Source organism: Prionailurus bengalensis, chromosome B1, assembly GCF_016509475.1.
Source record: "Prionailurus bengalensis isolate Pbe53 chromosome B1, Fcat_Pben_1.1_paternal_pri, whole genome shotgun sequence".
NCBI lineage: Eukaryota > Metazoa > Chordata > Mammalia > Carnivora > Felidae > Prionailurus > Prionailurus bengalensis.
The window spans coordinates 204493250-204510727 of NC_057344.1; the positions used below are offsets into that span (position 1 = coordinate 204493250).

Genomic DNA, 17478 nt, shown 5'->3' on the forward strand with positions numbered 1-17478 from the left:
GGGTAGTATCGACATTTTTTTTTTTAATTTTTTTTCAACGTTTTTTATTTATTTTTGGGACAGAGAGAGACAGAGCATGAACGGGGGAGGGGCAGAGAGAGAGGGAGACACAGAATCGTTAACAGGCTCCAGGCTCTGAGCCATCAGCCCAGAGCCTGACACGGGGCTCGAACTCCCGGACCGCGAGATCGTGACCTGGCTGAAGTCGGACGCTTAACCGACTGCGCCACCCAGGCGCCCCAGTGTACAGATCTTTTACCTCTTTATTTAGGTATATTCCTAGGTATCTTATGGTTTTTGGTGCAGTTGTAAATGGGATTGATTCCTTAATATCTCTCTCTCTCTGCTGTTTCATTATTGGTGTATAAAAATGCAACTGATTTCTGTACACTGATTTATATCCTGCGACTTTGCTGAATTCATGGATCAGTTCTAGCAGTTTTTTGTTGGAGTCTTTCCAGTTTTCCATGTAGAGTAGCATTTCATCTGTGAAGAGTTAGAGCTTGACTTCTTCATTGCCAATTTGGATGCTTTTTACTTCTTTTTGTTGTCTGATTGCTGAGGATAGGACTTCCAGTACTACATTGAAGAACAGTGGTGAGAGTGGACATCACTGTCGTGTTCCTGATCTTAGGGGAAAAGCTCTGTTTTTCCCCACTGAGAATGAGATCAGCTGTGGGCCTTTCACACATGGCTTTTATGATGTTAAGGTATGTTCCTTCTATCCCTACTCTCTTGAGGGGTTTTGAAAGGATGCTGTATTTTGTCAAATGCTTTTTTCTGCACCCATTGAAAGGATCATACATCTCTATTTTTATCTACATGTGTTTTATATTTAAAATGGGTTTCTTATAGACAACACGTAGTGGGGTCTTACTTTTCTGTCCACTCTGACAATCTCTGTCTTTGACTGTTGTACTTAGACCGCAGATATTTAAATATCATACAATACAGGCATACCTCAGGGACATTGTGGGCTCAGTTCCAGACCACTGCAATGAAGCATATATCACAATAAATACAAGTGGAATTTTTGGTTTCCCAGTGCATATAAAAGCCATGTTTACACTACTATACTGCAGTCTATTAAGTGTGTAATAGCATCATGTCTTTAAAAAATGTACATACCTTAATTTTAAAATACTTTATTGTTAAAAAATGCTATCATCTGAGGTTTCAGTAAGTCAATCATTGATCACACATCACCAAAAAAATTATAATAATTTTAAAATTTGAAATATTACAAGAATTACCAAAATGTGACACAGAAACGTAGAGAAAAAAAATGCTGCTGGAAAAATGGCACCAAAAGACTTGCCACAGGATTGCCACAAACCTTCAATTTGTAAACAGTACAGTGTCTGCAGAGCACAAAACAAGGTATGTCTGTAGTTGGATTAATTTCCACCATATTTTTACTAGTACTTGTCATCCTTATCTTTGTTCCTCTTATTGTCTTCCATGTATATATCTGTTCCCTGTTAGCTGATAGCTGTTAGAGCAATTAAGAATAAGAGAAACAAATCTTCACTTTACCTTCACTTATTCATTTTCTGATGCTCTTCATTTCTTTATATGTAAAGTTTCTGAATATATTATTTTCTTTCTCTCTGAACAACTTCTTTTAACATTTCTTGAGAGGCAGGTCTACTGGCAACACATTCCCTTGGTTTTTGTCTGGGAAAGTCTTCATTTCTCCTCACTTTTGGAGGATACTTTCACGGGGTACAGAATTCTAGGTTGGTGAGTTTTTTCTCCCAATACTTTAAATGTTTCACTCCCATCTTCTTCCTTGCATGGTTTCTGAGAAGAAATTGGATATAATTCTTATCTTTGCTCCTGTACAGATGAAGTGTTTTTCTCTGTGGCTTTTCTCAAGATGGCTTCCTTATTTTTTAGTTCCTGAAGTTTGAAGATGATATTCCTAGGTGTAGTCCTTTGGTATTTATCCTGTTTCATGTTTTCAGAGCTTCATGAGTCTGTGGCTTGGTGTCTGACATCAATTTGGGTAAAGTCTCAGTCATTATTACTTTTTTTTTTTTAATCGTTTTATTTTATTTTTTTGGGACAGAGAGAGACAGAGCATGAATGGGGGAGGGGCAGAGAGAGAGGGAGACACAGAATCGGAAACAGGCTCCAGGCTCTGAGCCATCAGCCCAGAGCCCGATGCGGGGCTCGAACTCCCGGACCGCGAGATCGTGACCTGGCTGAAGTCGGACGCTTAACCGACTGCGCCACCCAGGCGCCCCATCAGTCATTATTACTTTTAATACTTCCTCTGTTCCTTTCTCTTTCTGCTCCTCTCAGCATTCCTGTTATGCCTTTTACAGGTGGTTGTCCCACAGTTTTTGGATATTCTGTCCTAATTTTGTTCAGTCTTTTTTTCTCCTTGCTTTTGTTTTAGGAATTCTCAGTTATTATCCTCAAGCTCAGAGATTCTTTCCTCAGCCCTGTCCAATCAATTAATGAGGCCATCAAAGGGATTCTTCATTTGAAAAAAAAAATTTTTTTTTAGGGGCACCTGTGTGGCTCAGTTGGTTAAGCATCCAACTCTTGATTTCAGCTCTGGTAATGATCCTAGGGTTGTGGAAGCAAGCCCTGCGCTAAGCGTGGAGGCTGCTTAGGATTTTCTCTCCCCCTCTTTGCTCCTCCCCAGCTTGCGCAGTTTGTCTCTCAAAATAAACATTAAAAAAAATTTTTTTTATTTGACAGCAAGATAACAAGCAAGTGGGGGGAAGGGCAGAGAGAGAGAGAGAGAGAGAGAATCTTAAACAGGCTCCATGTCCAGTGTAAGGCCCAACGTGGGACTCCATCACACAACCATGGATCATGACCTGAGCAGAAATTAAGAGTCAGATCCTCAGCAAACTGAGCCACCCATGTGCCCTAAAAGGATTCTTTGTTATTGTTTTGGTTTTTCTTACCACTAGCATTTCTTTTGATTCTTAGAATTACCATCTCTCTGCTTATGTTATGTATCCGTTTTTGCATGGTGTCTACTTTTTCCATTAAAAGACTTAGAATATTCAGTTTTAAAAAATTCCTGGTCTGATAATTCCAACATTCCTGCCTTTACTCTGCTTGGTCTGGGAGGTCATGACAAGAGTTCAAAGGAGAGGGATGACATCTTGACTTAAATGTTAATAGGATCACTCTGGCTTGTATGTTAAGAACAGACTATAAGGTCAGAAAGCCAAAAGCTGAAACCAAGCAGCAGTCAACTGCAGTCTTCCAGGTGAGAGAGGTTGATGGTTTGAGCCATGCTGAAAGCAGTGGAGGCAATGAGAGGTCAGATTCTTTATATTTTGAAGGGAGATCTAAAAATATTTGTCCAAGGGCTGGATGTGGGGAAATGAAAGTAAGGAGTTAAAAGTCAACTACAAGATTATTGGCCTGGGTATTAACTGAAATACAGAAGGAAAAAATCGGTGCACGTGGGTGTTAAGAGTTTAGTTTTGACTGTGTGTGTGTGTGCGCGCGCGCGCCCATGCACCTATGAGGTTTTCCAAGTCAAGTGGGCAATATCAAGTGGGCAAGTGGAGAACGAGCTGCAGTGCAGTGGACAAGTCCAGTCTGCAGATTTCAATTTGAGAGATCACAAGAGAGTGAGTGTGGATAACGAAGGTGAGATTCCACGGCCTGAACCTTCAGCATACTTCCACGTGAAGAGGTCCAGAGAATGAGGGGCGACCACTCAAGCAGTCGGAGAAGGACAAGCACTGAAACAGCAGAAAAACACAGAGGCTGGTCTAGAAGGACATATCGACTCAGGAAACCCCCGTGATGGGCTATGTCAAGGGCAGCCCACAGGCATAGTAAGAGGAGGACTGAGAACTGACCCTGGTGATCTGGACAAGGGTGGCCTTAGGGAAGTGGTGGAGGGGAGAGCTCAGAACCCAGCACATAATTCCCTGACAATTTCCCGTTTAAAGAGTAAATGACACACACACAATAGTGCTCACACCATGCACATCCAAACACAGGGCATCACCCACATTTCACTAAATGTAGCAGTGCACACAGACAGACCCTGTGCCACCTGGGTAAGCTATGGCCACAAAAGACCCCCTTCTCCCTAGACAACGCTCCCTGGCTTGGTCTGAAGAAGAATACCACCAGGTGAAAGACAGAAGAATGGGGTCTCCACAGGTGTCTCTGTCACTTTGGACTGCTATAACAGAATACCATAGTCTGGGGGGCCTGAACAGCAAACACTTTACTTCTCAGAGTTCTGGAGGCTGGAAATCCCTAGATCAAGGTGCCAGCAGATTCACTGACTGGTGAGGGCCCTCTTGCTGCTTCGTAGATGGCTATCTTCTCATTATGTTCTCACATGGCCTTTCCCTGCTGTGTGCACTTGAAGAGAGATCTCACGTCTCTCCCTCTTTCTATAAGGACACTAATTCCATCATGAGGCCCCCACCCTTATGACCTAATGCAACCACAATTATCTTCCAAAGGCCCTACCTCCAAATGCCATCACACTGGGGATTACAGCTTCAATTATTAAATTGTGAGAGGACAGAAACTTTCACTTCATAGCGGCAGGCTTGGGGCACACATGCCGGTGAACCTGAGCAGCACCTCCCGTGCATGCTCTCTCAAAATAAATAAACTTAAAAAAAATCTCAAACAAATAAAAAATGTCACACTTAAGATATTAACTAATGGAACCATTGTGATTATCATTTCTCTTCCTTCCTGCAGTTATGTTACTGTAATACTCAAGTTGACCAATGCATAATGCAAAATGAAGAGCCTTGAATGTTCTTCATACACAACCTCAACTACCTATCATTCCTGTAAGGTAAGCAAGTCATGGAAAATAATTTTACAAACAGAAAAATGAAGTCTCGACAGACCTAGTGTCTTCAAATGCTGGAGTGGCCCCCCCTGGGAAACGACAGACCTTGGAGACTGGACGACCTTTCTGCCCCTCCCCCCACAAGATCACAGTTCATCTCTAATGTTTTAAACTCAAGCTTAACGAAGAAAAGATTCCTTTGAACTAATTTAATTTTGAAATGCTTCTGCATTTATGGTAAAATCTAAACAAAGCACAGGGCTATTTGCTGCTTTTTTGGTTTCAAATCATTTCCACTTACGTTCAAAGATGAATATAAATGATCAGTATTGCGGTTTTCCCCAATCTTTCTTGCTTGTGTTCAGCTGCATTACTATAGCCAGTAGTGGCCATACTTTTGGAAAGCTTTATATTATACACGCATCTCACAGGTACATATCTTCTCAGGTAATAAAGGCATTTGAAAAGCACGTGATTATAAGACCTAAAGCCAGGGTGCTTGGATTTAATCTGACCCCACTGTTCACTTGCTGTGTGATCTGGGCCCAGCTGTTAGCTTCTCTGGACTGTTTGTTATTTTTTAATTTGCAAACAGAATTACTGAAACTATCTTCTTAAAGAGTCATCAGAATGAAATGAATTATTACCTAAAAACAGAGGTTCGTACATTTCAAATACTCAAATATTAGCTATTATGATTATATAAGACTATCAAGCCAAAGGAAAAATGGTAGCAAAATACATACCAAAAAAAGTCCCATAAAATAGGGACTAAAACTTAAGTACTAAAAGAATGAGATTATTAGACTGGATAAATCAGCAAGATCCAGCGGGATGTTGTTTACAAGAGACATCTGAAGCATTCAAAAAATACCAAAAGGCAGAGAAAAACAGCACAAGTTAGCGGGGGCAAAAGAAAAAAAAAGCAGGTATAATAACAGACATGCCAATGAAAATACAATTTAAGGCAAATGCACTGGTAGGGATAGAGATGCACCTCACATAGTAATAAAAAAAATAATAACCAACAAGAAGATACCAAAATCATTAAGTAGTAAATACTTAACAGTGTCTTGAAATAAAAATCAACCAAATTAGGGAAATCAAATTTGATAAATCCACAGCCTTAATGGGAGATTTTATCAAACCTTTATCATAAACTGATTAATCAAGCAGACAAAAAGCAATAAAAATAGAGGCTATTTATATAATGATATTACAAATTTGACCTAATAGATAATTGTACAGGGTCTTACCCAGCAAATAAAAAACACATATTCCTCCTCGGGACAGGTAAAACAGTTATAAAAATTGACCACCTACAGACCACAAGGTATACTTCAACAAATATCAAAACACTGTTATCCTTAACACCGTATCTTCTGATCATATATAATTAAATTACCACCAATAAAAAAGATCATTTAAAAAGGTGCTACAAGTTTAGAATTTCTTAAAAATCACATCCAAAGAATCAAGGCCTAACAAAGAAATCGCAATGAAAATCACTAAACATAACTGAAATGAAAAACCTACATTAAAAAAATCTTGCAGGCTCCTGTTAACGCAATACTTAAAACTTAAGAGTTTTACACTTACTATAAAACAAGGAAGTTTAGGGGCGCCTGGGTGGCGCAGTCGGTTAAGCGTCCGACTTCAGCCAGGTCATGATCTCGCGGTCCGTGAGTTCGAGCCCCGCAACAGGCTCTGGGCTGATGGCCCGGAGCCTGGAGCCTGTTTCCGATTCTGTGTCTCCCTCTCTCTCTGCCCCTCCCCCGTTCATGCTCTGTCTCTCTCTCTCCCAAAAATAAATAAAAACGTTGAAAAAAAAATTAAAAAAAAAACCAAGGAAGTTTAAAAAGTAACAGGTTAAGCATTCAACTTGAGAAGCTAGAGGCAAATCAAAATAAAGAATACAATATAAGCAAAAATTAATAACCTGGAAGGCAAACATAATACAGCAAAGCACACGAAACCAAAAGCTGGTTCATTGAAAAGTTTAATAAAACAAAAATCTTTTACAAGTCTAATAAAAATAAAAGACACACACAAGTAATATTCTAAATTAAAAATATCACAGTTGCAATTGTAAAAATAGCAAGAAAATGTTACCAATAACATTTATGCCAAATAAATTTGGAAGCTTAGGTGAAAATCATTTTCTCAGGGGAACCCTCTTGTGCTGTTGGTGGGAATGCAAACTGGTGCAGCCACTCTGGAGAACAGTATGGAGACTCCTCAAAAAACTAAAAATAGAAATACACTATGATCCAGCAATTGCACTACTAGGTATTTACCCAAAGGATACAAAAATACAGATTTGAAGGGGTACATGCAGCTCAATATTTATAGCAGCATTATCAACAATGGCCAAACTATGAAAAGACCCCAAATGTCTACCGGCTGATGAATGGATAAAGAAGAGGTGGTAAAAATATATACAACGGAATATTACTCAGCAATTGAAAAGAATGAAATCTTGCCATTTGCAACATGGGTAGAGCTGGAATGCACTATGCTAAGCAAGACGAGTCAAATAGAGAAAGACAAATACCCTATGATTTCACTCATGTGTGGAATTTAAGAAACAAGTCAGATGAACACATGGCAAGGGGCGAAAGAGAGAAGAGAGGGAAACAAACCACAAGAGGCTTTTAAGGATACAGAACAAACTGGGGGTTGATGGTGGGATGGGGTGGGGGATGAGCTTAGATGGGCAATGGGTACTAAGGAGGGCACTTGTGATGAGCACTGGGTGTTGTAAGTGATCAATCACTGAATTTTACTCCTGAAACCAATATTGTACCATGTGTTAACTACATTTTAAGAAATTTTCTTAGAAAACATAAATTGCCAAATCTACCTTGAAAAGAAACGGTCCTGAATATCACAACAAGTATTAAAGAAACTAAATTGATAATAAAAAGAACCATCCCTATCCCTGCTTCCTAGGCAAGAAGGTCAGGATGGGGGATGAGGGAGACACCAACCTCAGGCAGTTTCATAAAGGTTTACCAAACATTTAAGGAGCAGAGAGGTCCTAACTTATAAAAAAAATTCTTCCTTAAAAAAAAAAAAAACACTTTTTAACAGACACAATTTTCACAATAATATGCACCAATCTTAACACTCATAATTACCGGCAGGATCAATACACATTTTCATCATCCCATAAAGTTCCCTCTTGCCTCTTCGGTGACAATCCCTCCCTTCTTCAAAGCAATCAGCATCCCAACTTGTATTACTGTGGATTAATTTCACTTCATACTACTGGAACCATCAAGGATTGTTCTCTCTTCCGATTCTTCTTCCTTAACATGATGCTCCTGAGACTGGTCTGTGCTCCTGCGTATATTGGCAGCTCTTTCTTTGTTTACCACCACATTGCGTTACACGTATCAGTATGTCTTTATCCATCCTCTTATTGATGAACATTTGGGTTGTTTCCAGTTTGAGATTGTTATGAACAAGGCCGCTGCAAACATTCTTGTACTAGACTTTCTGTGGACAGATGCCCATTTTACTGGGTAGATCTTGAAAGAGAATCACTGGGTCACTGGGTAGGTGTGTGTTTAACTTTATTAGAAACGGCCAGTTTCCCGAAATGGTTCTCCTGTTTCACACTCCACCAAGCAGCACGGGAGAGTTGTAGCTGCAGCTTCTCCAGGTCTTTGCTAACACCTGATTATTGTTGAGGTGTGCAGGTGGCGTCCAGAAGCTGGAAAAGGCAAGAAAATGGATTCCCCCACAGAACCTCCAAAATGAATCTCTAATAGCGCTCCACCTGTATTAAGGATTAACTTGCTTCAAGCTCTTGTGCTCCCTGTGTGCTGACCTAACTCCCTTGGTCTATAGCAGAACTAACCTCTTTCCTTGAGATCTGCAGACCACTGGCCTGGAGGAGTGAAGGACCAAACTTTTCCAGGAAGGTAAGGCTGACCACATTCAAAAACAGCTGCCACTGATGCCAGTGAGTCTGTTCAAGGTCATGCCAACAGACCACTGACTAACTGCCTGAGCACCTGCTTCTCTTGCATGTAGCCCCCCTCCCTTTTCCTGTGCCTTCCCCTCGAAAACCTTCCAACTTGGCCTGGACAGGGAAGATCGTCGTTGAGACGTCTGTCCACCTGTCTTCCCAGCTTGCCGGCTTCCTGACTGATGCCACCTTTCCCATCGGCACTGGTCTCTCGAGTGTTGATTTTTGAGAAAGCAGACAAACCTGAGCTCAGAACTGGTTCTCTGTCTGGTAACAGATTCCCCCTAGAAGCTCCAGAAAGCAACACAGCCCTTCTGCCATCTTGATGCTAGCTTAGTGAGACCCATTTCAGACTTCTGATCTCCAGAACTGTAACACAACAAATCTGTGTTGTTTGAAGCCGTTTAGTTCTTTGCGGTAACTTGTTACAGCAGCAATAGGAAAACTAATAGAGCAGGTGGGAGAATGGGAGATTTGTGCCATGTGTACTTAGTATCCCGATTATATAAAAAACTGCTATAAATCAGTAAGATATTCTGCCCTCATTTGTGCAGAAGATATGAAGAAGCAATTCATGAAGAGGAAAGCTAAATCACCCTCAATATGAACAGATGTTTAATTGGGAAAATGCAAATTAAAACAGCATTATAGACTGATTTGTATCCCATCTCCTCCCCCCCACACTGACATGTTGAATCCCTAACCCCCAGTGTAAACTGTAGTTAGAGATGGGGTCTTCAGGAAGGGTCAGCCAGTTAGGGCTCTAATCTGACAGGTGTATTCATAACAGGAGTCACCAGAAAACCGCTGTCTCTCAGTGTGGACCCAGAGGAAAGGCCACGTGAAGACACAGGGGGAAAGCAGCTTTGTACAAGCCAGGAAGAGTCCTCGCCGGAAACCAACAATGCTGGTAAGTTGACTTTGGATTCCTAGCCTCCATAACTATAAAAAAATAAACAAAAAACACAAAGAACAAAAACATTTCTGTTGTTTAAGCCACCCAGTCTGCGTTATTTTGTTACGGCAGCCCAAGCTGCCCAAACAGTAAGATAATATTCCATGTCCTTCAGGAGCAAAAGTTTTACAGTCTGATAATTCTGTTTTTTTTTATTATAGGTTGTTTGGAAACCTTTTTCTTCTACTTTTTTTTTTTTTAAGTTTACTTATTTTGAGAGAGAAAGAGGCAGAGAGAGAGAGAGAGGGTGAGAGAGAATCCCAAGCAGGCTCCGCATCACCAGTGCAGAGCCCGATGCTGGGCTGGAACTCATGGAACTGTGAGATCATGACCCGAGCCCAAACCAAGAGTCAGACACTTAACGGACTGAGCCACCCAGGCACCCTGGAGAACTTTAAATTAGTGGAACAGAATCAGCTCAAAGAGAATTCTGTCCCTAGCTCTACAAGGGGACATTAGCAGGCGGTCCTTTCAAGAGGAAACACGCTGTGCTTAACCCAATGGAGAACTTGAAGGAAAGACCACAAGCATGGAAGGCAAATGTAATAAAAACAGGGAGCAGAGAGGGGGCTCCAAGTCCCCTCCTTTCAGACTCAGAGTGACCCCAGTAAGGCCCTGCCCCATCGCCAAACGTCTACCATCACTCTCGGATCTGGTATAGGCTCCCTCTCAGTGAACAATGCTGTTGGCTCTTTAGTTCTCGTTGCTTAAACACAGACGTCGTCTCCGGACTTCTCGTTAGATGAGAATACCGCGCCCCCCCTCCCCGTCACATCCCAACTTCCGTCAACTGTGCTTTCATGCTGTCCAACCAGGCAAGGAGCGACACTCCCACATCTAGAAAGCTCATTTCATGCCAGAAGCTAAATACAAAACATCAACTCATTTCCATTGAAGCAGTAAACTGAGGAAGTCTTTCAACAGACAGCATTACATGATTGGTTAGAACATGAGTTTGGGGCCAGACAGACCTGGGTTGAAACCTAACACTCCCATTTACTAGTGAGGTGACCTCGATCAAGTCACTTCACTTGCCCTTCCCCCATCTGTCAAAGGGGATAAACACCTGCCCCTGGGCCGGGGAGGGGGGGTGGGGGTAGGAATGCTACCAGTTCAGCAGCCTTGTCAACCTCGCAAATGTGCTAGCATCGTCTTCCAAACAACTCACAAGAAGAGATCTAGGTTTACCGTGCAAACACTCAGGCACAATGTCTCTGCCAGGAAGTGAGACAAATCAGCACAGGAGTAAGGGGGCAGGGAAGGTAGTACTACCATGTGTTCTTTGCACTAGAAACGCTTTCAATCTGGTAAAAACAGAGAGTTTACCCTCTAAAAGGAAAATGTACGGGCGTGGCCTTTTGCTAACATCCTAACTAGTTGTGGCTAACCCTGCTGCTGTCTCTGCTAGTGATGAGCATGTAAATATTGAGAAACCTACAGATTGTGTTATAGGTATAATTAAATATTTTAATACTGATTTGCTAAAAACAAGAATATTAAATTCACAATGAAATAAGAACTACTCACCACTTCGAAGTATGGAGCCAACTGACATTCCAAAAATTGAATAAAATCTCAATTTCTGTTCCAGAAATCCAGACTAGTTCCAGATCACTAGTCTAAAAAGACAGCTTGGTTTGAAGCCTTAATTTCTGGTTATCACCAGTATTGAAAGAATTCCTGAGATGTGCTCTTTTGTCCCCAGTCAGCAGTTGGCATTTGTAGAGCTGGGAGCTAGCACAGTGCTAGATGCTGGTGACATAGAAAGGGACACCCAAGCTGTCCTGAATCAGCCCAGTGCAGTAACAGCTCATCCTGGGCATGGAAGTGGCACAAAAGATGGAATGATCAAGTCTCTTGCAGGAGTGTCGAAGTTTCCAGAAAAGACACCCGAGCCGGAACATGAAGGAAGAACAAGACTTCGCCGGGTAGGAAGGCATCGAGTAGTCACATACACTTAGCAGCAAATGGACAAGGAGAGAAGAACAGGTCACTGAGGTCAGGTAGGACCCTGTGGGCCATGATGCACTAAGGGGTTTATACTTGACCCAGAATGGAGGTCTAAGGCCAAATTCTAAACAGAAGATTAAGAGAACAAATCTGTGTTTTAGAAAGAGTGTTCTAGCAGCACTGGGGATGATAAAAGAGGAAAAAAGTCTGGAAATTCTTGCCCTCAGTCAATTTAAGAGGTATAGAAGACCATCAGGGTGGGGGCTGGGGGATGGGGGTGGTGTCTAGGTGAAAATAGAGACAAAGAGACAGACATGAGAAATAACAAAGGTCAAGGATAAATGAGATTCAAGCACCTCCAGCATGGAAGAATTTAGGAAGAGGAAAGCTATGCTTTTGGGAAATCTAAGAATGAGAACAGACTACAGGCAAAGAGCCAGGTTCAAGGTCAGTTAACACAATTGCACGTTAGAGTACCAGTTCTTCATTATGACACTGGACAGAACAACAACATCTACAACCACAACTACTACTATTTACTGAGCACTTTCTGAGCGCCAAGCACTGTGCCACATTATCACAAGCAATCCTCTAACCTTGTGAAGTAGAATTATTATCTGTCTGGTTTTATGGGTTAGGAGAATGAAGGATAGGACTAGCTGAAATAATGCCCTTAAAGAATTTAGCATGCTGCCTGGACAGAGCAAACCCTCACTAATGTTAGCTATCATTATCAACCACTAGTCTCTAAGCAAGCTGGGAACACACTTTATTCCCTCCAAGTGCAACCAATCCTTTTGTTTTCAACATGAATTTCACCCCCTCTTTCTTGAATTTAGCAAAATAACAAATCACCCCCTTAATCTCCAATTGTTTACCAAGTACCAATTACATGGCCAGCCAGCACTGAAAGGGATAAAAAATGAAGGTAAGAGCTATGCCCTGTCCATACAAAGATTGCAAATTAGCTGGGAAAAGAATCATTGACTATGCTGTTGTGAACCCCAAATTCCAAATTTCCAAAGGGCAGAGAACGCCCCTGAGCTGGAAGAACAGAGCAAGCTACAAAGAGGAAGGCAAACTGGATTCTGAAGGGTGGAAAGAATTGAGCAAGAAAAAGCAAGGAGGGCCGACTGCACACGTTGGAATGGTAAGCATTCAAGAACACGTCCAAATGAATACAAAAGTTATTTTTTACAACAAAAACGCGTTAAGTGGCTCTTGGGTGTGGGATCAAATATTGGCCACTATACCTCTGGAATCAAAGCGTTTATAAGCTATTTCCAGAGATTCCTTGCAACCAAAATCCTGGGGAGCCTCAACAAGGGCATAAATGATAACAGGGATGGGGTGCCCAACTTCGGCTCAGGTCACGATCTCACAGTTCATGGGTTCGAGCCCCGCATCGGGCTCTGTACTGACAGCTCAGAACCTGGAGCCTGCTTCAGATTCTGTGTCTCCCTGTCTCTCTGCCACTCCCCCACTCGTGCTCTGTCTCTCAAAAATGAATAAACATTAAAAAACATTAAAAAAAATGATAACAGGGATATTAACTATGCGTCAGATGCTAAAAAAACAACTGGTAAATAACACTATCATCTGAAATCAGAATGGAATTGCTATATAAAAGGCCAAAATCCACATTAAACATACATATATTTTATTCTTCCCTCTCTATTTACGCTGTCAGTTTCTCTAAGAGAAAATGGGGCGAATGTCTCTTTATAAGTATGATGTAAACAATTTAAGGGTATCATTTAGAGCTATGAAAGGTCACAAATTGCCTAACAGATGTATTACATAGGAAAAAAAATTCCTAAAAGTTGGGGGCGGGGGGGAAGCAGTGATTTTGTGTTTTATTTTATTAACAGTATGATCATTTTCTACCTTTTTTTTTAATGTTTATTTTTTTGAGAGAGAGACAGAGTGTGAGTGGGGGAGGCAAAGAGAGAGGGAGACACAGAATCCGAAGCAGGCTCCAGGCTCTGAGCTGTCAGCGCAGAGCCTGATGCGGGGCTCGAACCCACAGGCCGTGAGATCATGACCTGAGCCGAAGTCGGGTGCCCAACCGACGGAGCCACCCAGGCGCCCCCATTTTCTGCCTCCTTAAAGTGTGCTGGCAGAGTGACAAACCACTTTGTCGATGTAGCTTTATCTCCCAACATTCCTGAAAAGGAGGAACGGTTTTAACAAATCCTCTGTTTTTTGTTTTGGTTTTTTTTTTCTTTTAAACAAATCTGTTGGAGACCAGAAAAAGACACTGAATTTCTTTGAAACAAATCGAGAAAACGGCCTCACTCATACTATTAAGCCAACAGTATAATTCCCAAGGCCAGCATATAACTGCTCTATGTACACTCCTTTCAAACGTTAACTTTCTAATGCGTGTGCCAGAAACACATGAGGAACCAGCCATGAACACACATGTCCAAGAAGACCCTTGCTAGGAGACAGCCTAGGAGCTTCTAAAGCAAATAAGCTGCTTTGACTTGGAAGAACAGCCCTCAGTTGTAACCAACACTCAGCATATAGTCCTGTATTTCTGATATTTCATATTCAACTTCTCTGAGCATCAACCACACTGACAGAATGACTCTTTCTGAACACAGGAGTAAGCACTATCTGCTGACAGGGGCAGACCTTGTAAGAATCACAACATGACGGCTTAATACTTTAAGGAACAAAATTTAAAACTCTTTTGAAAGTACGCAGTCCTAGGCTTTACGGCAGGAAATACTGGTTTTAAGTATTTAGCACTTACAAAGCCCTTATATTCACCTCATCACCTAACCTCTACAGCACCGTAAGGAAATCTGCTCGATATAACAGTCCATTTTTGTACATTATACTCAAAGATGACGGTACAATGGAAAGAAAACAGGTTTAGTATGGGTTTCCACAGATCCAGATTTCCACGGATCATGGTTCACCTTTTTTTTTTTTAACGTTTATTTTTGAGAGAGACCAAACATGAGCCGGGGGAGGGGCAGAGAGAGAATGGGAGACACAGAATCCGAAGCAGGCTCCAGGCTGCAAGCTATAAGCACAGAACCTGATGTAGGGCTCGAACTCACACACCGTGAAATCGTGACCTGAGCCGAAGTCGGACACTCAACAGACTGAGCCGCTGGGGTGCCCGGGATCATGGTTCGCTTCTATGACCAATCTGGAGTTCAAAGTGAGAAACACGAAACACAATCAAATGCTCCACTGAAACGTACTGCTCTCAGGGAGGGACTTCCCGCTGCCTTAACAGAAAAATAAGACCCACTTTCTTCCCACCCATCTTCACTCTTCAAAATAATGCAAGTTAGGGGCACCTGGGTGACTCAGTTGGTTAAGCGTCTGGCTTCAGCTCAGGTCACGGTCTCATGGTTTGTGAGTTTGAGCCCCTTGTCCAGCTCTGTACTGGCAGCTCAGAGCCTGGAGCCTGCTGCAGATTCTGTGTCTCCTTCTCTCTCTGCCCCTCCCCCAGTTGTGCTCTGTCTCTCAAAAATAAATAAATGTAAAAAAAAATTTTTTTTTAATAATGCAAGTTAGCACACAAAAATATTTGAGAAAATGAAGTTCCTGTTTTCAACTCTTAATATGAGAAACACTTTACAAAACAAAAAATTCACTACTTCTTAATTCTGGATCCTTCTACGTAAACCTAACTTAGGTATCTAATTCTCTGCACCTGTCACTCTTACTTCATGAACTCCTGTTGACCCTTTCTGGGTTGTCTCCACTGAGTTGAGAGATCAGGCACTTTCTGATGAAGCTCTTTCCTCTTAAAAAACACTTAGGACACAAATGGGAAGGGGAGAGCATTAAAAAGGAAACAAAACCCAAAGATCTGAAATAGCTGTATTCCACATTAAATTCTCTCACAGAACGTTATTCGCGATTTCAATCACAAGGTGAGTTTATTGATGTTTCCCAACAAGCATCCCAAGTGACGAGGAGGACCACTCCACGGACACGTGCGCCCAGGATGGGACTCCAGCCCTGGGAGACTGTGCACAGCACCCCTTCGATACCGTCTTCACTCAGGAGTCGTGGCCAATGCGGTCCCTCCCGCGGCCATTTCCCTCCATCGCGCACAAACACCAAGCACCTGCTGGGTCACCCACTCGGTAGGGGCAAAGGGGCTGAAGAACCGCAGGTGCGTAGCTGTGTCGCCAGCTCTCCATCTCCCGGGAGGCAAGAGAAGGACGGTCGGGGCCAGGGCCACCTCTGGGCAAAAGGGCTGGGTCAACTGTGCCTTTTCGTGGATATGAGGCTGGATTCGTACCAAACTGTTGAATCCGCCACCACGCCCTGCCTGGTAAAACCCACTCCACACACCACGAAGCCTCAAAACCAAAAAGCTATGCTAAAATAACAGTCCAGGGGCGCCTGGCTGGCTCAGTCGGCTGAGCGTCCGACTTCGGCTCAGGTCACGATCTCGCGGTCCGTGGGTTCGAGCCCCGCGTCGGGCTCCGCGCGGACCGCTCAGAGCCCGGAGGCTGATTCCGATTCTGTGTCTCCCTCTCTCTCTCTGCCCCTCCCCCACGCTCACTTTGTCTCACTCTGTCTCTCAAAAATAAATAAATGTAAAATAACGGTCCAAAAAGACTAACGGAAGGTTCTCGCTTCGGGTCGTTAACAGGATTGTCTTCTTTGTCCTTTAAAGACCGCAAAGGCACGGCTGTTTCTCGCCGGCTTCACTCGGTGGTCTGGCTTCCTCCTCCCAGGACAGGACCCCGCTAACCTGTGCTGACGCGCTGGAGGCTGCAGGACGGAGCAGGTTCACACCGACAAGAGTGGGGCGCAGGCTACCGTTACTTGGGCCCACAGGTGCTGGGAGGGGTGCAGGGCGGCGCGCAGAGCAGCCTAAGGCACCCAAGCGGACCCCTCGCTGTCTGGCCGGTGCGAATAGTGAGACCGAGCGGACGGTGGCTCGGGGCTTTGCGGGGATCGGGGTTCCCGGTCAGGGTCGGGGCTCCTCGGAGGATCTGAGTTTGCGGGGCGTCGGGCGCCTCTGTGCACCCACCTTGGCGCGCTTTCAGCAGCAGCGAGTTGGCCAAGAGGTTCTCAAGCTCCATGGCCCCTAGCCGCCGCCGCCGCGGCCGCCGCGGCCGCCGCCGCCGCCGCCGCCTCCGCCGCTGCCGGGCTCGGCGTGTGCGAGGGGGAAGGGGAGAGGGAGAGGGCTCTGGCGCCTCCGGGCATCGCTCGCAGGACGCCACCCGCTCGGGAGGGTCCACAGAGGGCCCGGGGGAGCTGCCCCGCCGCCGCCGCCGCCGCCGCCGCCGCTCCAGCTGTCGCGGCTCCGGCTGCTGCCCCTCCAGCCGCCGCCGCCGCCACGGCCACCAACCGCTTTGCTGCCTCCGAGACCGCCCGCGACGCCGCAGCTGCTTCGGAAGCTGCTGGCGCCGGCCCGGGGAGCCCTTGCCCTCGCGGCCCGGGCTTCCAGAGGGCGAGTTGCTGGGGCGAGGGGAGCTGGCAGCCCGCCTACCGCCGGAATCTGCGGTCACCTTCCCCGCGCCGGGGCCCGGGCTATCGGCCCCATCGCCCGAGTCTGGCAAGGGCAACGCTCTCCTCGGGGCCCGGCTCCCCAGCCGCCCAGAGTCTCCGCCGAGCCCCACCCCAGGGAGGCGCTCAGTGGCCGGGGCTCCCCGCCCCCCGGCGGCGACGGCTACGGCCGCCGCCGCCGCTACCCACTCTCACAGCGGCCGGTTCCCTGCAACGGCTTCCCAGAAGAGGGAGCTCGGGTGCACCTCTCGCCGCGGTGCGGCGCCGCGCAGGGCAGCAACGCTCCCAGAAGGCCGC

The 17478-nt window shown here is 44.5% G+C and overlaps 1 protein-coding gene across 2 annotated transcripts in view; it reads right to left on the reverse strand.

The window, feature by feature from the left end:
* The window catches only part of GRK4 (G protein-coupled receptor kinase 4), a 92563-nt gene extending 75198 nt beyond the window's left edge, over positions 1 to 17365 (reverse strand). For both annotated transcript variants that reach the window (XM_043573136.1, XM_043573135.1), the window contains exon 1: positions 16703 to 17365. In XM_043573136.1, coding sequence (XP_043429071.1) covers positions 16703 to 16754 — 52 coding nt within the window. In that variant the 5' untranslated portion in view covers positions 16755 to 17365. The remainder of the gene's footprint in view (positions 1 to 16702) is intronic.
* Positions 17366 to 17478: the final 113 nt, after the last annotated feature.